The sequence below is a fragment of the Sminthopsis crassicaudata genome, chromosome 2 (assembly GCF_048593235.1).
Source record: "Sminthopsis crassicaudata isolate SCR6 chromosome 2, ASM4859323v1, whole genome shotgun sequence".
Classification (NCBI taxonomy): domain Eukaryota; kingdom Metazoa; phylum Chordata; class Mammalia; order Dasyuromorphia; family Dasyuridae; genus Sminthopsis; species Sminthopsis crassicaudata.
In genome coordinates this window covers 257,125,390-257,152,869 of record NC_133618.1, presented here as the reverse complement: position 1 = coordinate 257,152,869, position 27,480 = coordinate 257,125,390, and the positions used below count along the sequence as shown (strand labels likewise).

Genomic DNA, 27,480 nt, shown 5'->3' with positions numbered 1-27,480 from the left:
AATTCCATGGAACAAAACAACTCACTTAAAAACTCAATTGGATAATTAGAAAAAGATATTTTAAAAAAGCGAGTGAAGAAAGTACTTCATTGAAAATCAGAATCGAAGAAATAGAATTGAATGACTCGAGAAGACACCAAGAATCAGTCAAGCAAAACCAAAAAAATGAAACAATGGAAAAAAACGTCAAAAAACTTCTTGGGAAGACAACAGACCTGGAAAATAGATCCAGGAGAGACAATCTGAGAATAATTGTACTCCCTGAAAAATATGATGAACAAAAAAGCCTGGACACTATTTTCCAGGAAATTATCAAAGAGAACTGCCCAGGTGTTTTAGGAACAGAGGCTAAAATAGACATTGAAAGAATTCATTGATCACCTACTGAAAGGGAGCCTAAAATCAAAACGCCAAGAAACATAGTGGCCAAATTCCAGAACCATCAGATGAAGGAAAAAATACTGCAAGCTGCTAGAAAAAAATCAATTCAAATATAGAGGAGCCACAATAAAGATTACTCAGGATCTAACAGTGTCCACATTAAAGGATTGAAGGACCTGGAATCTGATATTCCGAAAGGCTAAGGAACTTGGTATGCAGCCAAGAATAACTTACCCAGCAAAAATGAGCATCTTTTTCCAGGGAAGAAATTTCAACATTCAATGAAATAAATTAATTCCATCTATTCCTGATGAAAAAACCAGATTGAAACAAAAAGTTTGATCTCCAAATATAGAGCTCAAGAGATCCCTAAAAAGGTAAAAAGAAATCTTGAAAACTATATTTCTCCCATAAAGATATATAGAGAACATATGTATAATTTGTTCTAGAAACTAGAGGTGGAAAGGAAATTATACCAGAAAAAAGGGTAAAGTGGTGGTACTACATCTCATGAAGAGGCAAAGGGTAACCTATTATATCTGAGAGAAAGAATGGAGGGGGATGAACATAGCATAGTGTGTATCATATTCTCATTAAAATTGGCTTAACAAGAAAAATATAGACATATCGATTTATGGTGAAACTCCTTCCACTTCACTGAAAAGTGGGAGGGGAAAAGTGAAAAGGGAAGGAGCAAGCTAAGCGGAAGGGAATACAGAAATTGTGAGGAAAAGGGGTAAGATAGGGGGAGGAAACCTAAGGTAGGGGGAGGGATACTAAAAAGAGAGAGCTGTGAGAAGCAAGTGGTGCTCACAAGTTTAATACTGGGGGGGAGGGGGAAGGAAAGGAGAAAAGCATAAGCAGGGGTTAACATGATGGCAAACAATACAGAATTAGTAATTTTAACCATAAATGTGAATGGGGTAAACTTTCCCATAAAGAGGAAGCAGACTGGATTAAAAGCCAGAATCCTACAATATGTTGTTTACAGGAAACACACCTTAAACAGGGTGATATGTACAAAATAAAGGTAAAAGGTTAGAGTAGAATCTACTATGATTCAGGTGAAGCCAAAAAAGCAGGGGTAGCCACATCCTCATCTCAGATCAAGCAAAAGCAAAAATTGATCTAATTAAAAGAGATAAGGAAGGGCACTATATCTTGCTAAAGGATAGCATAGATAATGAAGCAGTATCAATATCAAACATATACTCACCAAGTGGTACAGCATCTAAATTCTTAAAGGAGAAATTAAGAGAGCTGCAAGAAGAAATAGACAGCAAAACTATAATAGTGGGAGATCTTAACCTTGCACTCTCAGAATTAGATAAATCAAACCACAAAATAAACAAGAAGTCAAAGAGGTAAATAGAATAATAGAAAAGTTAGATATGATAGATCTTTGGAGAAAACTAAAATGGAGACAGAAAGGAGTATACTTTCTTCTCAGCAGTTCATGGAACCTATACAAAAATTGACCATATATTAATACATAAAAATCTCAAACTCAAATGCAGTAAGGCAGAAATAGTAAATGCATCCTTTTCAGACCACAATGCAATGAAAATTACATTCAATAAAAAGCCAGGGGAAAATAGACCAAAAAATAATTGGAAACTAAATAATCTCATACTAAAGAATGATTGGGTGAAATAGCAAATCATAGACATAATTAATAGCTTCACCCAAGAAAATGACAATAATGAGACATCATACCAAAATGTGTGGGATGCAGCCAAAGCAGTAATAAGGGGAAATTTTATATCTCTAGAAGCCTACTTGTGTAAAATAGAGAAAGAGAAGGTCAACGAATTGGGCTTGCAACTAAAAATGCTAGAAAAGGAACAAATTAAAAATCCCCAGACAAACATGAAACTTGAAATTCTAAAAATAAAAGGAGAGATTAATAAAATTGAAAGTAAAAAAAAAAAAAACAAACTATTGAATTAATTAATAAAGCTAAGAGTTGGTTCTGTGAAAAAACCAACAAAATAGACAAACCCTTAGTAAATCTGATTAAAAAAAGGAAAGAGGAAAATCAAATTGTTAGTCTTAAAAATGAAAAGGGAGAGCTCACCACTAATGAAGAGGAAATTAGAGCAATAATTTGGAGTTACTTTGCCCACCTTTATGCCAATAAATTCGATAACTTAAAAGAAATGGAAGAATACTTAAAAAAATATAGCTTTCCCAGATTAACAGAGGAGGAAGTAAATTGCTTAAATAGTCTCATTTCAGAAAAAGAAATAGCACAAGCTATTAATCAACTCCCTAAGAAAGAATCTCCAGGACCAGATGGATTTACATGTGAATTCTACCAAACATTTAAAGAACAATTAGCCCCAATGTTATATAAACTATTTGAAAAAATAGGGATTGAAGGAGTCCTACCAAATTCCTTTTATGACACAGACGTGGTACTGATACCTAAACCAGGTAGGTTGAAAGCAGAGAAAGAAAATTATAGACCAAACTCCTAATGAATATTGATGCTAAAATCTTAATAAAATATTAGCAAAAAGATTACAGAAAATCATCCCCTGGATAATACACTATGACCAAGTGGGATTTATACCAGGAATGCAGGGCTAGTTCAATATTAGGAAAACTATTAGCATAATTGACTATATCAATAACCAAATTAACAAAAACCATATGATCATCTCAATAGATGCAGAAAAAGCATTTGATAAAATCCAACATCCATTCCTACTAAAAACACTTGAGAGTATAGGAATAAATGGAATATTCCTTAAAATAATAAGGAGCATATATTTAAAATCGTCAGTTAGTATTATATGTAATGGGGATAAACAGGAACCTTTCCCAATAAGATCAGGAGTGAAACAAGGTTGCTCACTATCACCATTACTATTTAATATTGTATTAGAAATGCCAGCCTCAGCAATAAGAGTGGAGAAAGAGATTAAAGAAATTAGAGTAGGTAATGAGGAAATCAAACTATCACTCTTTGCAGATGATATGATGGTATACTTAGAGAACCCTACTAAAAAGCTATTAGAAATAATTCACAACTTTTGCAAAGTTGCAGGATACAAAATAAATCCACATAAATCCTCAGCATTTTTATATATCACCAACAAAATCCAACAGCAAGAGATACAAAGAGAAATTCCATTCAAAATAACTGTCGATAGTATAAAATATTTGGCAATCTATCTACCAAAGGAAAGTCAGGAATTATATGAGCAAAATTACAAAACACTTGCCACAAAAATAAAGTAGATTTAAATAATTGGAAAGACATTAAGTTCTCTTGGATAGGACGAGCAAATATGATAAAGATGACAATACTCCCAAAAGTAATCTATTTATTTAGTGCTATACTAAGAAACTATTTTAATGATGTAAAAAAAAAAATAGCAACAAAATTCATGTGGAAGAGTAAAAGGTCAAGAATTTCAAGGGAATTAATGCAAAAAAAAATCAAATGAAAGCAGCCTAGCTGTACCTGATCTAAAACTATATTATAAAGCAGCAATCACCAAAACCATTTGGTATTGGCTAAGAAATAGACTAGTTGATCAGTGGAATAGGTTAGGTTCACAGGACAAAATAGTGTACAACTATAGCAGTCTAGTATTTGACAATCTCAACTTTTGGGATAAGAATTCAGTATTTGACAAAAACTTCTGGGAAAATTGGAAATTAGTATGGCAGAAATTAGGCATGCACTCACACTTAACATCACATATCAATATAAGATCAAAATGGGTCCATGATTTAGGCATAAAGAATGAGATCATAAATAAATTAGAAGAACATAGGATAATTTACTTCTTAGACTTGTGGAGGAGGAAGGAATTTGTGACCAAAGGAGAACTGGAGATCATTATTGATCACAAATTAGAAAATTTTGATTACATCAAATTAAAAAGCTTTTGTACAAACAAAACTAATGCAAACAAGATTAGAAGGGAAGTAACAAACTGGGAAAACATTTTTACAGTTAAAGGTTCTGATAAAGAGCTCATCTCCAAAATATACAGAGAATTGACTCTGATTTATAAGAAATCAAGCCATTCTCCAATTGATAAATGGTCAAAGGATATGAACAGACAATTTTCAGATGATGAAATTGAAACTATTTCCACTCATATGAAAGAGTGTTCCAAATCACTACTGATCAGAGAAATGCAAATTAAGACAACTCTGAGATATCACTACATTCCTATCAGATTGGCTAAGATGACAGGAAAATATAATGATGAATGTTGGAGGGGATGTAGGAAAACTGGGACACTGATGCATTGTTGGTGAAGTTGTGAAAGAATCCAACTATTCTGGAGAGCAATCTGGAATTATGCCCCAAAAGTCATCAAACTGTACAGACCCTTTGACCCAGCAGTATCTCTACTGGGCTTATATCCCAAAGAAATACTAAAGAAGGGAAAGGGATTTGTATGTGCCAAAATGTTTGTGGCAGCTCTTTTTGTAGTGGCTAGAAACTGGAAAATGAATGGATGTTCATCAATTGGAGAATGGTTGGGTAAATTATGGTATATGAATGTTATGGAATATTGTTGTTTTATAAAAAATGACCAGAAGGATGATTTCAGAGAGGCTTGGAGAGACTTACATGAATTGATGCTGAGTGAAATGAGCAGAACCAGGAGATCATTATACACTTCAACAACAATATTGTATGATTCTGATGGAAGTGGATATCTTCAACAAAGAGAAGATCTAATTTAGTTCCAGTTGATCAATGATGTGCAGAATCAGCTACACCCAGAGAAGGAACACTGGGAAATGGGTGTAAACTGTTTGCATTTTTGTTTTTCTTCCCAGGTTATCTTTACCTTCTGAATCCAATTCTTCCTGTGCAACAAGAAATTCGGTTCTGCACACATAGATTGTATCAAGGATATACTATAACATATTTAACATGTATGGGACTGCCTGCCATCTAGGGGAGGGTGTGGAGGGAAGAAGGGAAAAATTCGGAGTAAAAGTGAGTGCAAGGGATGATGTTGTAAAAAATTACCCATGCATATGTACTGTCAAAAAAAAGTTATAATTATAAAATTAATAAAAAATTTTTTTAAAAATTAAGAGGGAAGGCACTAGGAAAAAAAAAAAGACTACTTCTTGCAAATATGTGGACTGATTTCTGACACTTAAGAAAGATGAATGCTATTTCCTCCAGATAATTATATTGTTAAAATATTATATTCCTAGATTTACTAATACTTGAATAACATGTTGGTGGCTATACTTGCTTCTTTCTGTTTGTAGTGGGTTCAGAGCCTGACTTAGGTTTCACAAGGTCAGCCAGTCAGATCCTCTTCTGAATACAGACGAAAAAAGCCTTTGTTCGGCTGTGTTGGGTGTGAAGGTGGCAGCTGCCAGCCTCAGCTCCTGGCTTTTCCTAAAAGCAGTGTCTTCCCCATTACCTTCAGGAGAAATCCATAGATGGATTTGAGCATTGTACTTGTCCTCAAGGTGGTGACATCTGTTAGATCAGTTGATCAAGGCCAAGATTGGAAGGTGGTGGTGAAGAATTGTTTCACAATTCAGAGCTTGATTGATTTTAGGCATAGTTGAAGGTAGTATTATTAGCAGTGAAAATGCCTAATTATCTTAAAAATTGAAATCACTTTAGAGTTTAGTTCTGCATAGACTTCCTGTCAGCACCAAGAATTTATGACTTTAAAAGCATAAATCTAGGCCCACCTGTGCTTGAACCTAAATTGTTCTAAATTGTTTTACATGGTCTTTGAGAGTACAGATCAGATACTGGATCCTTCCAATTCAGTTAATATATTCTGCATCCTGATTTCTCCTCTAACATGATGCTTGAATGTTTGCCTCTTTTTGGCCATGAGGCAGGAAGAGTAGGTCTGCCTCTTGATTCCAGAGTCACCTCTAAGGTCATATGTATGGATTGAGATGAACTTTGAACAAGAGTCTGTTTCTTTAAAGCTGGGGCTCAATATGAGACTAACTCTGAGTATTCTTGCTGTTAATACTTCAGAAATATCTTTCCCTTCTAATCCTTCCTGTTGGGGCATCACCATCCTCCCAGTCACCCAGACTTCCAAATTAGGTGTCATCTCCAACAGCTCACTCTCTTTCTCTCCCCATCACCAAGTCCTATTATTTGCCTCCACAAATAGCTTGTATACATCTCCTTTACTTTTCAGACATTTCTGTCATCTTGGCATAGGCCCTCAGTTTCACCATCTAAACTTTTGAAGTGGTCTGCTGGTTTGTCTCCCTGCCACGATTCTCAATCCTCTTTAGTCCATCCTCCATTCAATAATAAAAGTGATCTTCCTAAATTACAAATCTTTACTATGTCACTCTTCTACTCAATAAACTCCAGCTCTCTTTTGTCTCCAGGATCAAATATAAAATATGCTGTTTTGCATTCAAAGGCCTGGTCCCCTTTCCAGTCTTCCTATACTTTACATTCTTTCCCCAGGCCTCAAATACTCTATAATCTTGTTACATTGGCCTCATGGTTATTTTTCCATCTATATCCAGACTCTGGGCATTTTTATGATTTTTCTCCAATGCCTGTAGTGTTGTTCCTTCTCTACCCTGACTGTTGATTTCCTTGGCTTCCTTTAAATCTTAACTAAATCTCACCACTTGCAGGCAGTCTCCCCTAAAACTTCTTATTCTAATGCCTTTCCTCTATTCATTATCTCCTGTTTATCCTGCATATAGCTCATTTGTACATAGTTGTTTCTATGCCAGGATCTCATAGGTAGTATCTGAAGTCAGATTTGAACTCAGATCTTCTTGACTCTTGATCCAGCACTCTATACTTCCTTCTCTGAAAAGGAGGAACTCAAGTCTAATGGGGGAAATATGAACATTATATATGCAGGATAAATTGGAAATAATAAAGGTAAGACAAAGGGGAATCAGGAAAGGTTTCTCATGGAAGATGGGGTTTTAGCTGGGATCTTGAAGGAAGCCTGAGAAGCTTGGAGATAGAGATGAGGAGGGAAAGGGCTCCAGGCATGGAAGACAGCCAATGAATGTTCAATATCTGGAGATGTAAGGAAGAGGAGGAATGCCAGTATTACTGAATTACAGAACACATACATGAGTGTAAGATAGGAAGCCTGGAAAGGTAGGAAGGGACTAGACTGTGAAAGGCTTTGAATGCAAAACAGAAGATTTTATGTTTGGTTTGGGAGGTGATAGGGAACCACTGAAGTTTACTGAATAGTGGGAGCGTCATGGTCAAACTGTGCTTTAGGAAGACTTATTTTGAAGGTTAAGTGAAGGATAAACTGGAAAAGAGAGAGACGTGGAACAGAAGGCATGAGATGGTAAGGATTCATGGCAAAGTGGCGGCAGTGTCAGGAGACAATAGGGGGCATAAAATAAAGAGAATACTACAAAGGTAAAATCCCTATGCCTTCACAACAGAGTGGATGTGAAGGATGAGGAGGAGAAAAGAATTGAGGATAACATCTAGGTTGGGACCCTGAGTGGCTAGGAAGATGCTGCAATAAGACAGTGGCAGAAAAGAGTAATAGGAAAATTTGAAAGGGAGGATTTTGGGAGGGAAAGATAAAATGGTTTCAGTTTTGGACCTGTTGGATGTAAGATATCCATAGAATGTAGTGCAAAATGTTTAATAGGCAGTTAAAGATATAAATCTGAAAGTTAGGAGAGAGCTTAGGGAGAGAAAAGTAGCTTTGAGACAATAACTGAAGGTGTAGAAGGTGTAGAGGAAGAAGGACCATCACATTCTCATCCCTGGAATGGAAAGACAGTTGCAAGGGTGGAATGAGTCCTGGATGCACCAGCTTGAGGCTTAGGTTTGATATTGGTTGTATCTGCTGATCCTGTAGTGAACAAGGGCTTATGAAGGGCCTAGTTATGTACTAGGTGCTGGAGATATAAGGAACAGTCCCCGTCCTCAAGGAGCTCAAGGTCTAATAGGGTTGGCTATATGTTAACAGTTCTGTAGAAATCAGCTATACAAGAGGTCAATTAGAGATGATCTCAGAGAGAAGGTGCTCAGAAATTTCCTGATTTGTATCATGGAATAATCATATTACGACTCCTCAATGTAAAGGTACCTGCGAAAGGTACTTTGTGGAGCCTAACGCTTTGCATCTCTTATGTCATTTGATCCTCATACAATTTTGTAAAGTAGATTCTTATAGGTCTTCCCCCCCCCCCAACTTATATATGAAGCTCAGAGGGGCAAAATAACTTACCCATGCCCATCCAACTAATAATTCTCAGAGTCAATATTTGAATGCAGGTCTCTCCTCATTCCAAGTTCAATCTTCTTTCTACTTTACCTCTCTACCACAGTTATAGTAGAACAGATAGTGAAACAACCAAGTCCTCTATCTTCTGCCTCATTTTACAGGAAGAACTTGCCAAAAACGTGAGTATGTGAGTTGGCAGATTCTTGTTGTCTTACTCTCATCAGAGAAACTAGACCCCAACAGTTTGCAGATTTCTTTATGCTCAGGAGACCTGGCCATATGAGTTAGCTTCTGGAGTAATTTCACAAGCATCAACTTAAAACCCAATTGAACATTAACTCTCAGACCTGAGAGTTAGTCTGGCAGACTAACAGAGAGACTTTAACATGTAGCTAATCTGTTAGCATTTAGGGATGCTCATTAAATTGAAACTCTTCGGGGGTGGGATGTGTGCAGAAAAGAGCACTTAAAGCTGTCAGTGAAGCTCTTGCTTAGGAGAAACCTTGAGTTGGAACTATAGGAAAATATATACCAAGAACTTTTGGAATATGATATGTTTTTAATGTGGCAAAGCTATCACTTTCAGGAAACTACAGCAGTGGACAAACTAATCAACCATATAGCATTTGGGAACGAGGAGATAATTTTTTTTTTTTTTAACAACAATTTCTTGCTAATTTTGAACGTGAATCTATGATAGTGATTGTAGCTATAAATTGAAGTACTATTTTTTCATGCATTTAATGTAGAAAGGATTGTATGTTATGAAGTGTCATTTTCAGCCCCACTTATATACAGAACCATCTGTCATCAGTATCCTTTTACATACAAAGCATAATTGTGTACACAAATTTGTTTTTATCAGTGAAAACAGAAGCCAGTATCTGAGGACATGGAGAAGCAGGAATTGGTCGTTTTTTTATTTTCTGTTTTGGAGATTTAGGGGGAGAATAAGATGACTTGCCCAGCTGTCAGAAATATTACAGTGCATTTGTGGGCAAGGCCAAAGGAACTCCTTAACTGAAATAGGCTTTGTCAACACCAGTGAGTAAGGGTGTTATTGTATAATATCAAATCGGATGGAGCACCCTCTGAAAAGTATTAATTTCCACCTCTCACTATTGCTTCTCCACTTGTGACATCCCAGAGACTGGCTTCAAAAACTGAAACGAGTTCCTAGGCTTCAGCCAGAATCTTTGTGCTGTTCTAAGATGCATTCAGCTCTGGTAGTAACTAAGACTTGAACTGAAAGATAATAGGGAGAACAACACATAGATGGTCAGACTGATTCTTTTTTTAGGTAAATTTTCTAGATTAATGGTTTTAAGCAAATCTATGAAAAAAAAATTCCTGAAGATTACTCATTTCTTGATTTCACTTTTGTAAAATGTGTTAATGTCCTTTTCATACTTTAAGTAAATGATGAGAGATCAAAGAAAACAGAGCAGCTGTGGTCAGGCTCAGCAGAGATTGCTGTGGTTTCATTTTATGTGTTTTCTCTCTTAATAGAGCATTGGCCAGTGCCATAAAGAGGTGGAAGGGCAGCTGTCCAAGGACATGTGGTTTTAGAGTAAGGCAGACTATTCAGATTGCAGATGATTTTCCCACTCCAAAAAGTACTGGAAACGAGGAATAGCAGGGGATTAAGCATCCCCTATTCCTTTCCAAGATCTTTAGAATGCTACTAATTGAATTAAGTTCTCAAGAGACCACCATTATACAGGACATCTTGAGGTTCTAGACTCTGGAAAAATCCAGTTCTAGCTGTTTTGTGGTTCTGAAGAGCTGAGTTCAAATCTGCAGAGGCATCAGAAAAAGAGAATGCTTAGGAAAGATTTTATTCCAAGTGCTGTGAGCTCAAGATATGTTCCTAATGGCATTTGCACTGTGACTTTATTCACCATTTGAGTAAAATAGGGGTCTCATGCAAGAAAAACATGGTTCCTATTCATCTACATAGTGGGGAAAAATTGTGTTATGTTACTGCAAGAAAACTGGGCTATAGCTGGGTGAGTAAGTTCTATGGTTATGAGGTCTAAAATAATTCACAGGAAACCAGTAGCAAACTTAAGAGTAGACCACAACTGCCATACTCTAGACCTAAGCTCCACTTTGTCAATAAAGCACTTCCTTAAATTTACCCACCAAGGACCAAGTTCAGTAAATTGCATTTGTTCATACTGTATATTCCAGCTTCCCCTTCTACTACCAGTCAAACCTTTTTTATCTGCACACTTGTCTCCTACCTTCTTTTTTTCTTGTCCCATCACAAATAATTGTTAGCTTTACAGTCCTTTACTTCTAGAATATTCATGCTAATATTGTAAATTCCTCTTCTCTGATCCTCTGCTTTGTAGATAACAATTTTGAGCCCTAGAAACTTCATATGGTTCAATGGGTAATCCCATCCTCTTTCTTCCCTTAGTCCCTCCTACCATGTTGAGAAACTTCCATTCATAGTGACTAATTTTGTTTAATTCAACAAATATCTCTCAAGTACATCTTGGATGTATTTTTTCTATTTACTACTATCTTATTATCTACTAATATCTACATGCCAGGTATTTGGGGGTCAAGGAATATTGAACAGAACCTATAACACATGATCTCCATCCTCAGGATGCTGACAGTCTCACTGGTGACACACAGACACACCCACCCACCCACCCACCCAAAAAACCAAGTATAAAACATTAGGAATTTTAAGATAATAGTACAAGCTATACATATTATGAGCATTGAAGGAAGAAAAAAAAACAAAGGCATATAGCCTATGGGTATAGAGGAATTTCATTTAGATGATGTTCACTAAGTATTGATCCAAATCTTAAATAAAGTAATATCTTAAGTAAAATCTTAAAGAAAGTAAGCAAGAAAGAGCAAGGTCATTCCAAGAAGAGGAAATAGTATGTGGAAAAGCACAGAGATACAAGTCAATGATAATGGGAGATATATGGGAGAACCCTGGTAAGAATGGAGGGGCTCTGTTCAGAAGTCTAGAGAGGTGATATTGTTTGTGTCATTGATAGAAAGCAAAGTATTAATGTCAGAATGAATCGAGGTTGGATCACAGCATCAAGTAGAATTTCTAACCTAACATATACACAGGTACCTATTTGGAGTGAGTAGCTCCAAATGAGACATATCCTTAGTCTCAATACAACAATTATTGATGCCATTTGAGGGTAACTTCTTGAGCAGAACAAAGCAGATGTGTGTCTAGAGGGGTTAAATGAGTAGAGATACAGGTCTCTCAGACTGGGATTCCTGACTATTCAGAACCCAGTTAATAACTTCCAGAATCTATCAGAATGGGTTGCTGACATCTTAGGAAATGAGTGGCTGAAAGAGAAAGAACTACATCTTAAGAATTTCCCAATCTAGTAGTAGTATCTTTTTTCACAAATTAGTCTTGATTCTTTGTTCGGTTGTCCTGGTACTTTGAGCTTTCCCCTTGAAACTGTTTAACCTGAAGAAAAAAAACACTTAAGGTGAACCTGAATTCAGTTCAAACCATATTCTGTACTGCACTAGATCCTAGAGATATAAAAGCAGAAGTGAAATGGTTCTAGTCCTCATGGATGTTACGTTTATGATAAGGGGAAAAGGATAATATGTTCACAGTTAAGTAAGTACAGTGCATATATGTAAGATTCTTTTAATTCCATTCATTGGATAGGACAACTTTTCTCTGGGGTTCCAGTGCCCTGTCAGCCACATACGATTTAGTTAGATTTCTATTATCTTGGTCTGCCTTGTCATGGTTGGAATGTCCAAGTGAGCATTTTGTACAGATGTGTGTGTATGTGTGTGTATGTGTGTGTGTGTATTTTCACCTTTTTTGTTGTTGTTTGCTTTTTTCTTTCTCTTTTTCCTCTTTGATCTGATTTTTCTATTTTTTCTTTTTTTAAAATTAATTTTATAATTATACATTTTTGACAGTATATATGCATGAGTAATTTTTTTTATAACATTATCCCTTGTATTCATTTTTCCAGATTTTCCCCTCCCTCCCTCTACTCCCTTCCCTAGATGACAGGCAAGCTCATACATTTTACATGTGTTACAGTATAACCTAGATATAATATATGTGTGTAAATCCAATTTTCTTGTTGCACGTTAAGTATTGGATTCCAAAGGTATAAGTAACCTGGGTAGATAGACAGTAGTGCTAATATTTTACATTCAATTTCCCAGTGTTCCTTCTCTGGGTGTAGTTGTTTCTGTCCATCATTTGATCTGATTTTTCTTGTGCAATATGATAATTGCGGAAATATGTATAGAAGAATTATACATTTAACATATAGGATTGCTTGCCATCTAAGGGAGGTGGTGGAGGAAGTAAGGGAAGGATTTGTGTATAAGGAACTGCAGAGGGAAGAGAGGAAGAAGAATATCTTCTTTATTTTAATGTCTATTCCTACTTTTCTTTCTCCCTTGCTTCATAGCTTGCTTTCTTTCCTTTCTTTCTTTCTTTCTTTCTTTCTTTCTTTTTTTTTTTTAACATATTATCTCCAAACCCTTAACTGTTTTTCTTGATTATAGGAAAGAAGCAGGAGTCTTATTAGCAAATTCCTTCTTATTCTGTTGTAACTTTCCCGTTTGAGGTGTTGTTTGTTAAAACCCTTCATATTTCCCATTTTCCTCCTCAGGATCCTTCACTCTTGGATAACAAAGTGACCTTGCTTCATGTTCCTGCAGGTACTGTCGTATCAAAACAAGGAGACCAGGTGAGTAAAAGTACAAGGAGGGTGCTACCATCTAGATTCTAAGCTTTCTCATCATAAGAAAATTTTTGAAGAGAAGGGAAATGACAGTTTTCAGCTCTAATTGAGTTTAATTTCTCTGCTGAAAGAACTTTAGAGAAATAAAAGGAACATTTGGCCCAAGCTTAGACTGCTTACTACTTCTGAACCTAACATACTTTTTCCTGCCTTCTTGTCTTTTTTGTATACCATCTTTCATACCTGGAGCATACTCTTTCTGTCTCCCATTTTCCAATATCTTCTTCTTCAAGATTCTGCTCAAGTGCTACCTCCTCTGTAGAAACTTGTGGCAATCTCCTTAAACTGTCCTTTCACGCTGAAACTGTGTGTCTGGATTTTCTCTTTGTGCTCATCACATCCTCCTCTACTATTGATATATCTATATGTATGCCATGTTGTTTCTTATTAAGATGTGAACTCCTTTAAAGCAAGAATTTCATCATTTATATTTGTGTACCTCAGCACCTAGAATAGTTATTTTTACACAGTAGACATTAAATATGTGTTTGTTGACTTGAATTGGACAGAGACAGGTTTCAGCTATTGAGAGTGGGCCAGGGAACTCAGAATCTTTGCCATCTCCATTAGCCATTTTAATGTATGTATATGGCAGAACATGAAAAGTTGAAGAACTACTGTGTAAGGGCTCACATAGGGGACAGGGTTGGTCCAAAAAGTGATAGGAAGGCTGTGATTTGTTATCTTGGTGATGTTATGACATCTGAGTCAACAATTACTACTTACTGATTTTCCTGGATATAGTGTATATAGTCTCTATTTTTTTTTTTTTTTTTTTGTCATGCTTCTGATAATCTCCTGAAACTCCCTTCCCTTGGAATGGCCTTCCTCAATAATATGGCTTCACTTGTTTCTGTTTCCTTCTTTTTTTTCCTTTTGTTCTACTTTAGCTTTAAGCTCTCAAAGGAGCCCACACTGACAAAGAGAGGCTTTTTGCTTTTCAGAGGAGAAACAGCATGTTAGCTGAGTACACAAAGCAGTGATGACTCACTCTTCCACCTGCTTTAGGCCTTGATGTGTGTTCAGGGAAAACTCCAGGGACAGATTTTTCTACTTATTTAATTTCAGCCCCCAGCCAGCCTTACCCTTGCATGTTTCAGTTCTCTCTGAAACAGTGAGTCAGATACATTTATTGAGTATCCATTGTGTACAGAAATGGTTCTAATAATCCTGGGGGGCCACTGATCAGACAAGTTCAGTATCCTTATGTACCTTAAAATTTACTTGTGGAGACACACATGCTGATACAAGAACATACAGAGGGAATATCAATAAATATAAGATAGCATCTGAGTATCAATCAGAATCAGTGGTGTACAGGGGGTTCAAAATTTAAACAGAATAGGGTGCAGTTAATTTGGGTAGTCAATTGTCAGCAAGTATTTATTAAGCACCTACTATGTACCCAGGACTTTGCTAAGCATTGGGTACAAAACAAGCAAAAGATAATCCCTGTCCCCCAAGGAATTTTTCAAATTTTCAAACAGCAGAAAGCTGGGAGAGACATCTAATACATTGGATGAAAAAGAATTTTAAAAAATTTCAGGTTAAAAAAAAAGCCAACAAGGTTTAGGGGGAAAAAAGGGCTAGAACAGTGAGTTATATCTAATTAGATGAAATTGAATAGGAATAAATGTAAAATCTGTACTTTGGCCCAAAAACCTGTGTCTGTGCAGAATGTGAAAGTCATGATGAGAGTACAACTTTTAAGAAAAAGACCAAATCTTAAAATGAGTCAGTGTGGTCTGTCAGCCAAAAAAGACTGCCTTAAGAAAAACCTCATGTGCTTCCTGCCATTATCAATGGTCTTAAGATGGAAAGCTCCATCTGCATCCAGAGAGAAGACTATGGGGACTGCGTATGGATCACAACATTGTATTTTCACTTTTTTTTTTTTTTGTTTTTTTTGTTGTTGTTATTGTTTGCTTGCTTTTTTCTTTCTCTTTTTCCTTTTTGATCTGATTTTTCTTGTGCGGTATAATAATTGTGGAAATATGTATAGAAGAATTGTACATTTAACATATAGGATTGCTTGCGATCTAGGGGAGGTGGCGGGAGGAAGGAAGGGAAGGATTTGGAACACAAGGTTTTGCAGAGGTGAATGTTGAAAATTATCTATTCATGTGTTTTGAAAATAAAAAGCTTTAATAATAAAAAATAAAAATAAATTAAAAAAAAAAAAGAGCGAGCGCCTGTTCAACACAAGGAAGTTTTATCTTGGCATATTCTGTACTGCTCAGCCCACATCTGTAGTATTGTGTCCTATTCTAAGTGTTACAGTTTGACAAGCTGGAACACATCCATCACAGAGCAGCTCTAATGGTGACAAAACTGACAGCAGAGTAGTCTGTTTTTCTGAAGATGAAACTTTTTCCCATAGCTCAGCAAAAGCATATAGAAAACACGACCCAGGAAATTTTTGTCGTCTTGGTTAGACTCTCAGAGACAATGAAGATTCTTATTTTGATTGCAAAGCCCCTTTTACTACTGCTAACTAAGCTTCAGTAACAATCAATCCTGAGCTTTGGCTTCCTAGACTATATTATTTTTTTCTTCAAAATCTTTTTGTGCCATCTCCTTGTTTTATAATCTTCCTTTCCTTTTGCATGGTAAAATTTTCATCTGTATTTTTAGAAGCCTTTTACTAAGCTAATGTCTGAATTTTGTCTTGGCTAGGATGTCAACATCCGGTTTGTGGTCTCTGGAATGCTACATGTATATCAGCAGAAGATTGACAGTGAAGAAAATACATGCCTATTTATCACCCATCCTGGGGAGCTGGTAGGCCAGCTGTCTGTACTTACTGGGGAGCCACTTATCTTTACCATCAAGGCCAACAAAGAATGTTGCTTCCTCTCCATCTCCAAGTCTCATTTCTATGAGTGAGTCCCTTATACAGATGCCCTATTTTTGTTTCAGGGGCAGATAACATTCCATAAGTAGATGAGCAGGTTATGAGCAATGTCGAAGCTAAACAACCTGTTACTTCCTTGGAACTATAGACTGATGATGGTTAGGCCTAGTGACAGTGCTGTTATAAGAGTTGATAGGTGTTATGTTTGGATCCAAGGTGCTGATAGCGTGTAGTTGGGAGTTGCTTCTTAGTTAAAGGGCTCTCTGCTAAATTTAAGATATTGGTTTTTTGCCCTAATGATTTTTTTTATTCTAGGATTTTGTCATCCTAGGATTATAGGTCCACTTCTATCAATTGAGAGAGTTGAAATAATAAGCCCAGAGAGGTTATCTAATGTATTTGCCCAAGGTCACATAAATAATTAATAGCAGATCTGAAATATGAACCCTCTGATTTTAAGTCACTCCATTTGTACCAATTCAACCACCTATATACCAGGGCTGCCTTTTGTCTTCTTTCTAGTTCAGTTGAATTTCTGGCATTTGTCAGTCTTGCGCAAAATAATTTCCAGCAGATTTTAAATGATTTTCCTAAAGGAACACCAGAAGGAATAATTAGTCATGAAGATACACCAGGGCTCAGAGAAGATCACTCATTGAGTACTTTGTGCAATTCTGTTCTCTATCTCTGGATCATACTTTGCTCTGTGAACTCCACATTCCTTATTCTTATTTAGATCTGGTCTACTTTGTCCCTTGATTTCTTTTTCTGCTGTTCTTTCTCAAAACTATCCCAATAATTTTCTTGAAATAATGTATTTTAATTTTCTTTCTTACATGAATTGTTTCACATTTGTCCTTGAATTATCCCCTTTACCAACATGTCAAAGTAATTTAAATTTTAATCTTGTTCTCTACAAGGTGCTAGCCTTTTCCAACTGAGTGTCACCCACAGCTTTAATTTTTTGTATCCTATTATCTTAGGATGAAAGTGTTATATAATCTTTTTTCTGTTGTGTTTGGGATTGCATTCTCCTACTTGTGTTAACACACCCTTTTCCTACATCACCATGTTTATTGTTGGACAGAGTAACAGATGCTACTGTTAGATTTGGGGGAGTGAATTGAGCTCAGTCACACTTTAAGGGGTTTGTTGGGATTTTCTTACTCTCTATTTTCATCTTTATGAATCCAAATAAGGGATAGGGAGGCTCTAAGATATATACTACCAGACTGAATTATCTATCTACTGGGGACCCCCATTTAGCAAAAAGAGAAACCTATATTCTGGGAGATCTGTTCAGAGCTGTTGGAAACCTTTGAGTAAAAAGATGAATCTGGATACTGAGGAATTTGATTTTATTATTTTGAAAAGGAAAATATCCTATTTTTAGAGACCAGATGTTGTACTGGAGAAATATTTGTGCCTGCAAAGATTATACTATAGGTGGCACAAACCTATGACCTCGACTATGGTTCTGCAACTGTGCCTTGCAGCTTAGACTGCGCAAGGGGAGTTAAAGGATCTCTTTAATAGAAGCAGTATAAGGAGGTAAGGCAGCTTGGGTGTGTTCTCTCTGTGAAAAAGATAAACTTAGTCAGTTTTCTGTTTGTCATCTTTTCACTTTGTCCAGGAGAGTAGTTTTCTGGGGACCTACTCTGATATCTGTAGCCCAGGGTACCATGCTGGTTCAGGGCCTGGACATGTCATAACCACAGATTAATCTCCTGTATCAGAGGCCTGGCTCTTATTCTTGATATTGCTTGGCACCAAAGTGCCTTTGACCTTTGACCACTAAGGGTACCAGGGCAGTTTGGGTGAGCCTTCAGATCTTACTATGAAGACTTAGTCAAGCATGCTGCCATGCCAGAAGTGGTTTTTAATATGAGTTAATTCTGTGTCAGGTAAAATTTCCTTTAGGAAAGTCAGTTTCAGTATAATATTTTTCAGTGCTTTAATTTGAATTGAGGGAAGTGTTCTTTAAGAAACTAGGACTCCTTCAGGTCATCTAGAACCATTCAAAGCTCTGAGAATTTTGTCATCTTTCCAGATCCTTCACTAAATGCCAGTTTGGATCCATAGGCACACCATGGGCCCTAGAGAACCATGGTTTTCCCCGAGTTAAGACATAGAGGGAAAGGATTTTTACAAAAAGGCTTTTTTTGGCTATATCCTTATAATCTCTTCTGTCTGGTTCTTAGATTGTCACTTTTAATCTAAACTTGTTCTAGTCTGAGGATTTTGGGGGTACCAAAAAAGAAATGGAGACTGAAATAATAGGAGAATGTAACAGTCAGAAGAGCAGCACAAGATTGGACAGTCTAGAAATGGAGGATATAGCTTGGTATTACAGATTTCCTTAGTGGGAAATAGTAGGTCTGCAATGACCCAATTGTTGTCTTCTTTCCATATAATCATGATACTCTGAGTTCTTTTATTAAGCCCAGGAGTGCTTTTGAGAGTGAGATAAGAGTTGGTTAAGAATTGGCTAACATCCATGAAATCTGAATTTTAAAAGGTGATACTAACTTTAAGGAGATGGTAAGAATGTCCTATTTACCAGACCTTTTTTTATTTTTGTGGAATTATAGCAGTGACTAGACTATGACATAGATTATGGATAACAAAAATATTTATAATGTAGTTGGAGCATCTGTCACAAAGCTAAAGTATTTACAAATTGTGTGTCTATTCTAATTTTTTTTTTTTTTTTTGAAAAGGTTGTGATCTTGAAATTTTCTGAGCATCACTGTGGGTGGGGCTGAAATACTTATATAACTTGGACACTTGAGAAAATTGGAGAGCTTGGGAAGCAGAATGGTTCAGGAAATATATCACACTTCTGTTTTTTGCTGCCCACATCTTCCTTCTCTTCAGAGTAGTGATTCCAGGGATCATGGCCAGTATTGAGTTCTTGTCTCTTTTCTGTGAAGGCATTTTAAGGACAAGTCTCTTGGGGAGAAATCATGAAGTTCTATGAGTCTTTAATGGAAAGCTTTCAGAAGGCTGGACATCAGGGTCAAAATGAGGAAAAGAACTATACCCACTAGAGTCTAGAAATTGCCTACTTAAAAATCTCGTCACTTATCAGAAAGACAAACCCGGTATTAGATGCAATAAACTTATATTTTGTTTTCAGTAAATTAAATACAGATAACGGTAGCTTTATTAATAGTTAGGGAAAAAAAAGAACGAATCTGTCTACAGGTATGTATCCCTGATTTCTCTGCAGTTGCTGTTGTCTCAATGTTATTGCCTTTAGTCAGGCACTTTCAGAAGGACACTTAAGATTCTAAATTGTGAGTCTTCCTTGAGTTATAAAGGTATTCTTTGCCCATTATAATTGCATGCACAAATGTATACATGTACATTTGCATAAGTATGTGTATACTTAGAAATACACATATACCTACATGTATATCTACATATATACAGGTGTTTGTTTATCTCCAAATATGACATTTGATTTTCAAATACTTTTCATCAACCTGACAGCTTCTATATAATGCAGAAGAAAAAAACTTTCCTCTGTTTTTTTCAAGGGACACATTAAACTAATCTCTTGATACAGTTTGTTCCCTGTGAGGCACATGATAGCCCCATGAGGTTAGTTGGAATGTCTGATTAAATCAGGAGTTCCTAACCTATGGTGTAGGGATAGATTTCAGGAGTTCTGTGATCTTGGATGGGAAAAATTTCATTTTTATTTTCAGTAAGCTCCTACTGAAATGTATAACACTTTCTTATAAAATGTATAATACATTTTAAAACATTCTGAGAAGAGATCCATAGGCTTTGTTAAAATGCCAAAGGCATCCATGACACACAAAAAAATTAAGAGCCACTGATTTGAATGATAAATAATAATATTCCTCACTTTAATTCTGGGTGTGAGCAAGATGAATGATGACACTTTCTTTTTTTTTTTTTTATTATATATATAAATTTTATAATATTATCCCTTGTATTCATTTTTCCAAATTACCCCCCCTCCCTCTATTCCCTCCCCCCGACGACAGGCAATACCATACATTTTACATGTGTTACAATATAGTCTAGGTACAATACATGTGTGCGAATATCATTTTCTTGTTGCACAATAAACATTAGAATCCGAAGGTACATGCAACCTGGGCAGACAGATATTAGTGCTAACAATTTTCATTCCCCTCCCAGTGTTTCTTCTCTGGGTGCAGCTACCCCTGTCCATCATTGATCAACTGGAAGTGAGTTGGATCTTCTTTATGTTGAAGATTTCCACTTCCATCAGAATACATCCCCATACAGTATTGTTGTTGAAGTGTACAGTGATCTTCTGGTTCTGCTCATTTCACTCAGCATCAGTTGATTTAAGTCTCTCCAGGCCTCTCTATATTCCTCCTGCTGGTCATTTCTTACCGAGCAATAATAGTCCATAACCTTCATATACCACAATTTACCCAACCATTCTCCAACTGATGGACATCCATTCATCTTCCAGTTTCTAGCTACAACAAAAAGAGCTGCCACAAACATTTTGGCACATATATGTCTCTTTCCGCTCTTTAGTATTTCTTTGGGATATAATCCCAGTAGTAGCGCTGCTGGGTCAAAGGGTATGCACAGTTTGATAACTTTTTGGGCATAATTCCAGATTGCTCTCCAGAATGGCTGGATTCTTTCACAACTCCACCAGCAATGTATTAGTGATGATGACACTTTCTAATTGCAAACACCAAGACTTGAAATTTGTCACTATTGGTTGGTTGGTCATGGCACAAACTCTTTTAGTTTTGAATCAAGTGTGAACAATATTTCAATCTAACATGAATCTTGTGCTTTAATTCCATCCAGTAATAGGAAGAGTAACCAGCAGGATGATTTTGCTGGTGACAACTTGTTACATTCCTATGGACTACTCCAACCTGGTAGCTCCCCTTTGAGCTACTCTTAATGCCCGTCCGTCGACGGCATGGCTAGGCCACACTTACCCGTCTTCGGGCACCAACCCAGATCCCATAGAGACAGACCACCATTAGGTAGGGGTGAAGCAAAAGAGAACTTTATTCTGAGATAGCACATATTTATACCCCACTGATGATTTGGGGGAAGGGGGAAGTCCTCTAGGAACCTGGTATAATGGGATTAGCTCAAGAAGAAGGAGGGAGGCGTGCTAGGCTTTGAAAGCACTAAGGAGGGAGGCGTGGTACCTGGAATCAGACACCGCCTCATGGGGCTGTGCCCCACCTCCACGTAGGACTCGCCTGCGCCTCAGAATCTCTCATCCCTCAGGTCCTCCCACGTGCCTTGAACTGCTTATCTTGCTTCTAGAGGCTTTTTAACCCTTACACATCTCTAGAATGGTTGTTCTTGCCCAGTTGTGAATGAGTTCCAGGTGTACTACCTTCTGCTTGGCTTTCCTTTTCTTATTGGGTTTCAGCTTCTTTTCCAAAAGGACACTACTGCAGTGTATAAAGACACAAGATTTGTAGGGGAATAGAATATCTTGCCAATTATGTCAAATGTAAGGGGACCAATCTGTTCTGCCTTGACATGCAAATCGTAGGAACACAAACAATAGTGTGATGCCAAAGAAAGGGGGCCCATGTCAGCTTGGTAGTAAACATTTGTAGAATTATTAGACTTAGGTTAATTAGGTTGTTTAAAGGAGTTTACTCGTGAGACCCATTTCTTGGTAGCAGGAGGACAGAATGGTGTGATGAATCCTCGTACTAATCCTAGGTCATGTCAGAAATTATATAGAAACAGAAGATATAGTGCCAGGGTCACATGAAAGTTTTCCCATGTGATAGTTGGAGCTTTTGCTCTTTACATTTACTGAAGGTAATTTACTTTTTTTTGTAGAGTCATAGGTCACATTTTTACTATGGCTTCTACTATACAGTGAGTGATTCAGGATTAGGAGAAAAAGGTGTTTCTATTCTTTTCTGTGCCTGTTCTCATCCAACTTCTTGGCTAGAAAGAGATTTCAGTTGTTTGGGGCACTGTATTCTTTCTTTGCTTTCTCTAGCTTTATTAAGGCCATAGAAACAATTCTGATGTCTAGATCTCCCAGGAATAGTGTACAGCTAAGAGAAGATTTGTATTGTTTGAATGAATTACAAAAAATGAAATCTAGAACAGTGGGAGGAATAAGATGATACAAAAAGGTATGTCTTAGGACATTTCTGGGAATACACATTTGGATGTTCAGTCTGTTCAATACAAAACAATCCATGTTTTGTATATGTGGGTACTTTATCTCTTCCTTTTATCTTTCTGAGTTATAGATCTAGTAGTAGTGTTGCTGGGTCAAAGAGTACACACAGTTTTTTGAGCACAATTCAAAAAATCACAATCTTTATCACTGTCCAAACTATATTGAGAAGTTACCCTAGAGTATTTATGAATAGTGATGGCAGTTTAGCTGCATGTACTAATGGTAAGGGCATACACTCCAAGATGTCCCAGTCTCTGTCATCTTATGTCTGAAATGAACCTTCAATAGACTGCCTGGTTGGATACAGGATATGAATGAAGCCTCAAGAAAACTTCCACTGACTTACTGTATGATTTTATGCAAGTTATTTCTTTTGGAATTCTGATTCTCCATCTATAAAAGGATTTGGAGTACATAATCTTTTAAAAAATTTTTCAGGGCAGCTAGGTGGTCAGTGGGTAGAGCACCAGTTCTGAAGTCAGGAGAACCTGAGTTCAAATCTGGCCTCAGATACTTAACACTTACTAGCTTTGGGACCCTGGGCAAGTCACTTAATCCTAATTGTCTCAGTCAAAAAAAAATTATTTCCAGTACCAATCAACACCAATATTATCACTCCTTCTCCACCCATTGAGAAGACAAGAAAAATAAAAACAATCCCATATACATATAGTAAAAAAGCAAAGTATAGCAAAAAAAAAAAATGTTTAGCATATAGTCAAGTGAATCTGCAAAAAAAAAGAAAGGAAAACAAAAGAAGAAAAAGAAAATGCATCAGTCTGCACCTAGTTCATAAGTTTTTTATTTGAAGTTAGAGAGCATATGTTATCATGAGTCCTTTCAAATTGTTGTTGGTAATTGCATTGATCAATTTTTTAAAAAATTTTAATAGCTTTTTATTTACCAGATATATGCATGGGTAATTTTACAACATTGAGAATTGCCAAACCTTTTGTTCTAATTTTTCCCCTCCTTCCCACCCTCCCCCAAGATGGCAGGTTGACCATATTGATCAATTTTTAAAGTGTTTTCAAGTTGTTTATCTTTATCATGTTATTGTTGTGTAAATTGTATCTTTTGGTTCTGCTCAATTCATTTTGTACCATTTCATATACCTCCCCAGGTTTCTCTAAAACCTTCCTTTTCATAATTCTTACAACACAATAGAATCCTATCACATTCGTATACCATAATTTGTTTAGGCATTCTTTAGGTGATGGGTACCCCTTCAGTTTCCAATTCTTTGTCACCATGGAAAGAATAGCTATAAATATCTTTGTCTATGTGGGTCCCTTACCTTCTTTGATCTTTTCAAGTTACGACCTAGTAGTAGTGTTGCTGGATCAAAGAGTATGTATGGTTTAATATCTTTTGGGGCATAGTTCAAAATTGTTTTTCAAAATGCTGGGCCATTCATGGCTTCACTAACAGTTCATTAGTGTACTTAGAGTACATTTTTTTGTTTGTTTGTTTGTTTTTCCCCCTACCCCTTCCCCTAGATGGCAGGTAATCCAATATATGTTAACCATGTGCAATCCTTCTATAAGCAATTCTACAATTATCATGCTGAATGAGAAAAATCAGATCAAAAAGGGAAAAAAAATGAGAAAGATGCAAGCAAACAACAAAAAGAGTGAAAATGTCATGTTGTGATCCATGCCCAGTTCCCACAATCCTCTCTTTGCGTGCAGATCATTGTTTTCATCACAAGATCATTGGAACTGGCCTGAATCACCTCATTGTTGATAAGAGCCATATCCATTAGAATTAATCTTCATATAATCTTCTTGTTGTCATGAGAGTACATAATTTTTAAGGTTGATTCTGTTATGATATATAACTCTTAGTATCCTCTGACAGGATTATGCGCAAGCAACCAAATGTTGTCCTGGCTGTGGCTCACACAGTTGTGAAGAGAATGTCTCCATTTGTGAGACAGATGGACTTTGCCCTGGACTGGATGGAAGTAGAAGCTGGACGTGCAATTTACAGGTGAAGCATGAAGTGAAAATATCTTTGAGGGAGTGTTGGGATGTTTGCTTAATTCTGATCCTAAATTATTTTTAACCACTGTGGTCCTAATTCATTGGGCCTCTAATGGCATCACATTAATGTAGCCAGGATTCATATAACTGATGACCTATCAGAGCTTCAAAATGGACTAATCAGTCAAAAAATTTTCACTCCTAGAGACCAACAATGGAGTTGTTAGAAGAATAGGATATACTCTGGTCCTGGTTTTTATTGAGGAGAACCTAATAGTTTTATTGCATTAGTCAATTAATGAGTCAAGTTCAAAGTTACAACTCTATTATATAAAATGTATTAGCTTACATAGAGCAGCCTCTTTTCAAATTTAAGATAACTATAATTTTTTAGAGTCCACAGTATTGAATTCTTAGTATAATGCATAAGTATCAAGTTTGTGGCCACTGGCCAGTCCAAACTATAATTTTGAAATAATTATCCCTCAAAATACTATAAAACACAGATAAGATTTGCTTGTAGTTTTCTAAGTTAACATGTGGCCATAGGGATCCTTTTTTTTTTTTGTATTTTTGCAGGTCCTTTTCTACTTGAGTTTGATATTGTTGTTCCAATGTGTGTCTACACATTGATTGGGAATCACTTCTTAAGAGTCAGTATGTGAAAAAACTAGACGTTGGATAGTGGGGAGCAAGTAGGTAAAGGGGATCTATGAAGACCAGGAATATTTGTATGGAGAGTATGATTTGGGCCATAGAAGGAGAGCAGATACAGCTATCTGATGGAGAATTTTGAAGTCAACAGTTAGAAATCATGCATTAGACCTGATGCAGATTTGATATCTAACCTTACCTACAGCTGTTTTTGCTTTCCATAATGGAGAGTGTGTCTTTCTTTTTCCCTTAGGCAGGGTGATAAATCTGACTGCACATATATTGTACTCAGTGGCCGTCTGCGCTCTGTAGTCAAGAAAGATGATGGAAAAAAACGCCTGGCTGGTGAATATGGACGAGGAGATCTCATTGGTGTGGTAAGAAGACAGCTCCTCTTATTCTTGTACACTGTCACAGAAAATGGAAGAAAGATGCTTTGACAGTAGTGAAATGGAATATGATGTTCTTTTTTGTCCTTTGTTCTTGAAGGGGACCATCACATCAGGAAGGTGATGTCATGACTTGCAAGTGAATTGAATTTAAGTGAGGTTGGGCTGTGCAAAGTCATCAGACTTACTTTTTCTTCTGGAGCCATATGAATTCAGTGGCAAAATATAGATCAGGACAATGAGAAGTGGTTCCAGATCCAGTGGGAGAATTTGGCTTTTTAAATTTAAATTAAGCATTTTCCAGGTTTCTGTTTGATTGAGGCTATGCCCATTCAGTAATTTAGGCTAGATAAGAAAAGAGACAAAGAATGGTTTCTTTTACATAGTCAAAAAAAAAAAAAAATCAAGCTGGGAGGGAAAAACCTTCAGAATCTCTAGCCAAAATGGAAACAATTGCTATTTCCATTCACTATAAGCAATCTGGGCCCAAATAATGACCAAGTGAGACTTGAGCTGGGACTTATTACTGACATCCATTGAGAGTCAGAGTGATTTGGGTTTAAAGCATGGTCCTTAAGAAAGAAATCTAGCCTATAAACCCCAAGGTATTTTACTAGGTTTCAATGATCAAAATTTATATTCCTTTGAGCAGAAAGCTGCAGGTAAAGATATACTACCCTATGTGGACAGGAAGAAATTAGGAAGGTAAGAAAGAGGGAGATAGAGGAAGGGGCAGGAAGGGAGGAAAGGAAGGAAGGAAGGTTTGAAGGAGGAAAGTAGCTGTGTTGCTCAATTGGAACTGGGATAAGCCTACACAGAGTCAAGAACCTTGTGATGTTTGTCTGGGGGACTTTATGAATTAGGATGTGTGAATTACCTTTTTTGAGAGTATTGTCACTCCCTGAATGATGTTGTAGTCTAGGAGAAGGTCAAATGAGTTCCTGGGGATATTTGATACTCAGAAAGATGGGCAAGACATACGGTTAAGGATGAGGTGGCCTAGACTTGGAGTGGAGATTGGAGAAAGCAATGGGTGCATGGTTTGAGATCATGTGATTTTTACCTTGGAGCATTACTTTTGTGTATGAGTTGTCATGAGTTGATATTTCTATTATATGGTCAGGGTTTTCAAGTAATGTGTTGATTTTTATATTATCTCTCTTTGACTACTTTTCAAGGCTATTTTTGATAAAAGATAATTACATTTTCAGTTAGTTAATTTGTTTCAACATTTCTTGTTTTCTTATGGATTCATTGATCTTTGTCTAATCTAGTCTAATTTTCAAGAAGTCTGTTACTTTGAGGCAGCTGGATGGCACAGTGGTCAAAACTTCGAACTCATACTAGCTGTATGACCCTGGGCAAGTCATTTAATCCCAATTGCCTTAGGGGAGAAAAGAAGTCTGTTACTTAGGGCAAAGTTTTTTACCTCTTGATCAACCTGTTTATTGTTTTGCAGTTCTTTCTTCTGAAACTTTCACTTCCATTTCCATTCTTTCCTTTAAAATTATCATTTCCTTTTTAGTATCATTTTTAATTTTATTTACATTTCTTTCAGAAATTCCAGTAGAGTTTATTGTGACTTTTTTGAGGCTTTGCTTAGAGAAGATGTGGAGTTACTCTTTTCCTTCAGTTTATGTCTTTAGTGTCACTGGCTCTATAATTTTTTTTTTTAATCTCCAGAATTTTTTGTTTTGTTTTATTTACTCATTTTCGTAGCCTTACTTCTTGAATTGGGACTTGGTGTTAATGCAATTTTCTGAAGTCCTTTTTACATGCTGATCTATGTTTGGGGTCTGGATAATGAGTTCTGTGTTTTTTAGCAACCTTAGGAAGCTTCCGATTAATGTTCTGTGCTAAAGTGGTTTGATCCAGGGAGAGCCCAAATTGTTGCTCTTTTTGAGCTTCTCAGGATCCTGAATTACAGTTGGGATAGAATTATGGAGTCAAAGGCTCTAGGCATCTTTGGCTAGCCCCTGCTTCTGAACACTGGTTCAGACCCTACATTTTTCTGGTTTGCTTTTTGT

At 36.6% G+C, this 27,480-nt stretch overlaps 1 protein-coding gene across 5 annotated transcripts in view; it reads left to right on the top strand.

The window, feature by feature from the left end:
* PNPLA7 (patatin like domain 7, lysophospholipase) overlaps positions 1-27,480 on the top strand; it is a 220,544-nt gene that overhangs the window by 45,322 nt on the left and 147,742 nt on the right. For all 5 annotated transcript variants that reach the window (XM_074288990.1, XM_074288992.1, XM_074288989.1 and 2 more), the window contains 4 exons: positions 13,241-13,318; positions 16,049-16,254; positions 24,286-24,417; positions 25,318-25,441. In XM_074288990.1, coding sequence (XP_074145091.1) covers positions 13,241-13,318; positions 16,049-16,254; positions 24,286-24,417; positions 25,318-25,441 — 540 coding nt within the window. The remainder of the gene's footprint in view (positions 1-13,240; positions 13,319-16,048; positions 16,255-24,285; positions 24,418-25,317; positions 25,442-27,480) is intronic.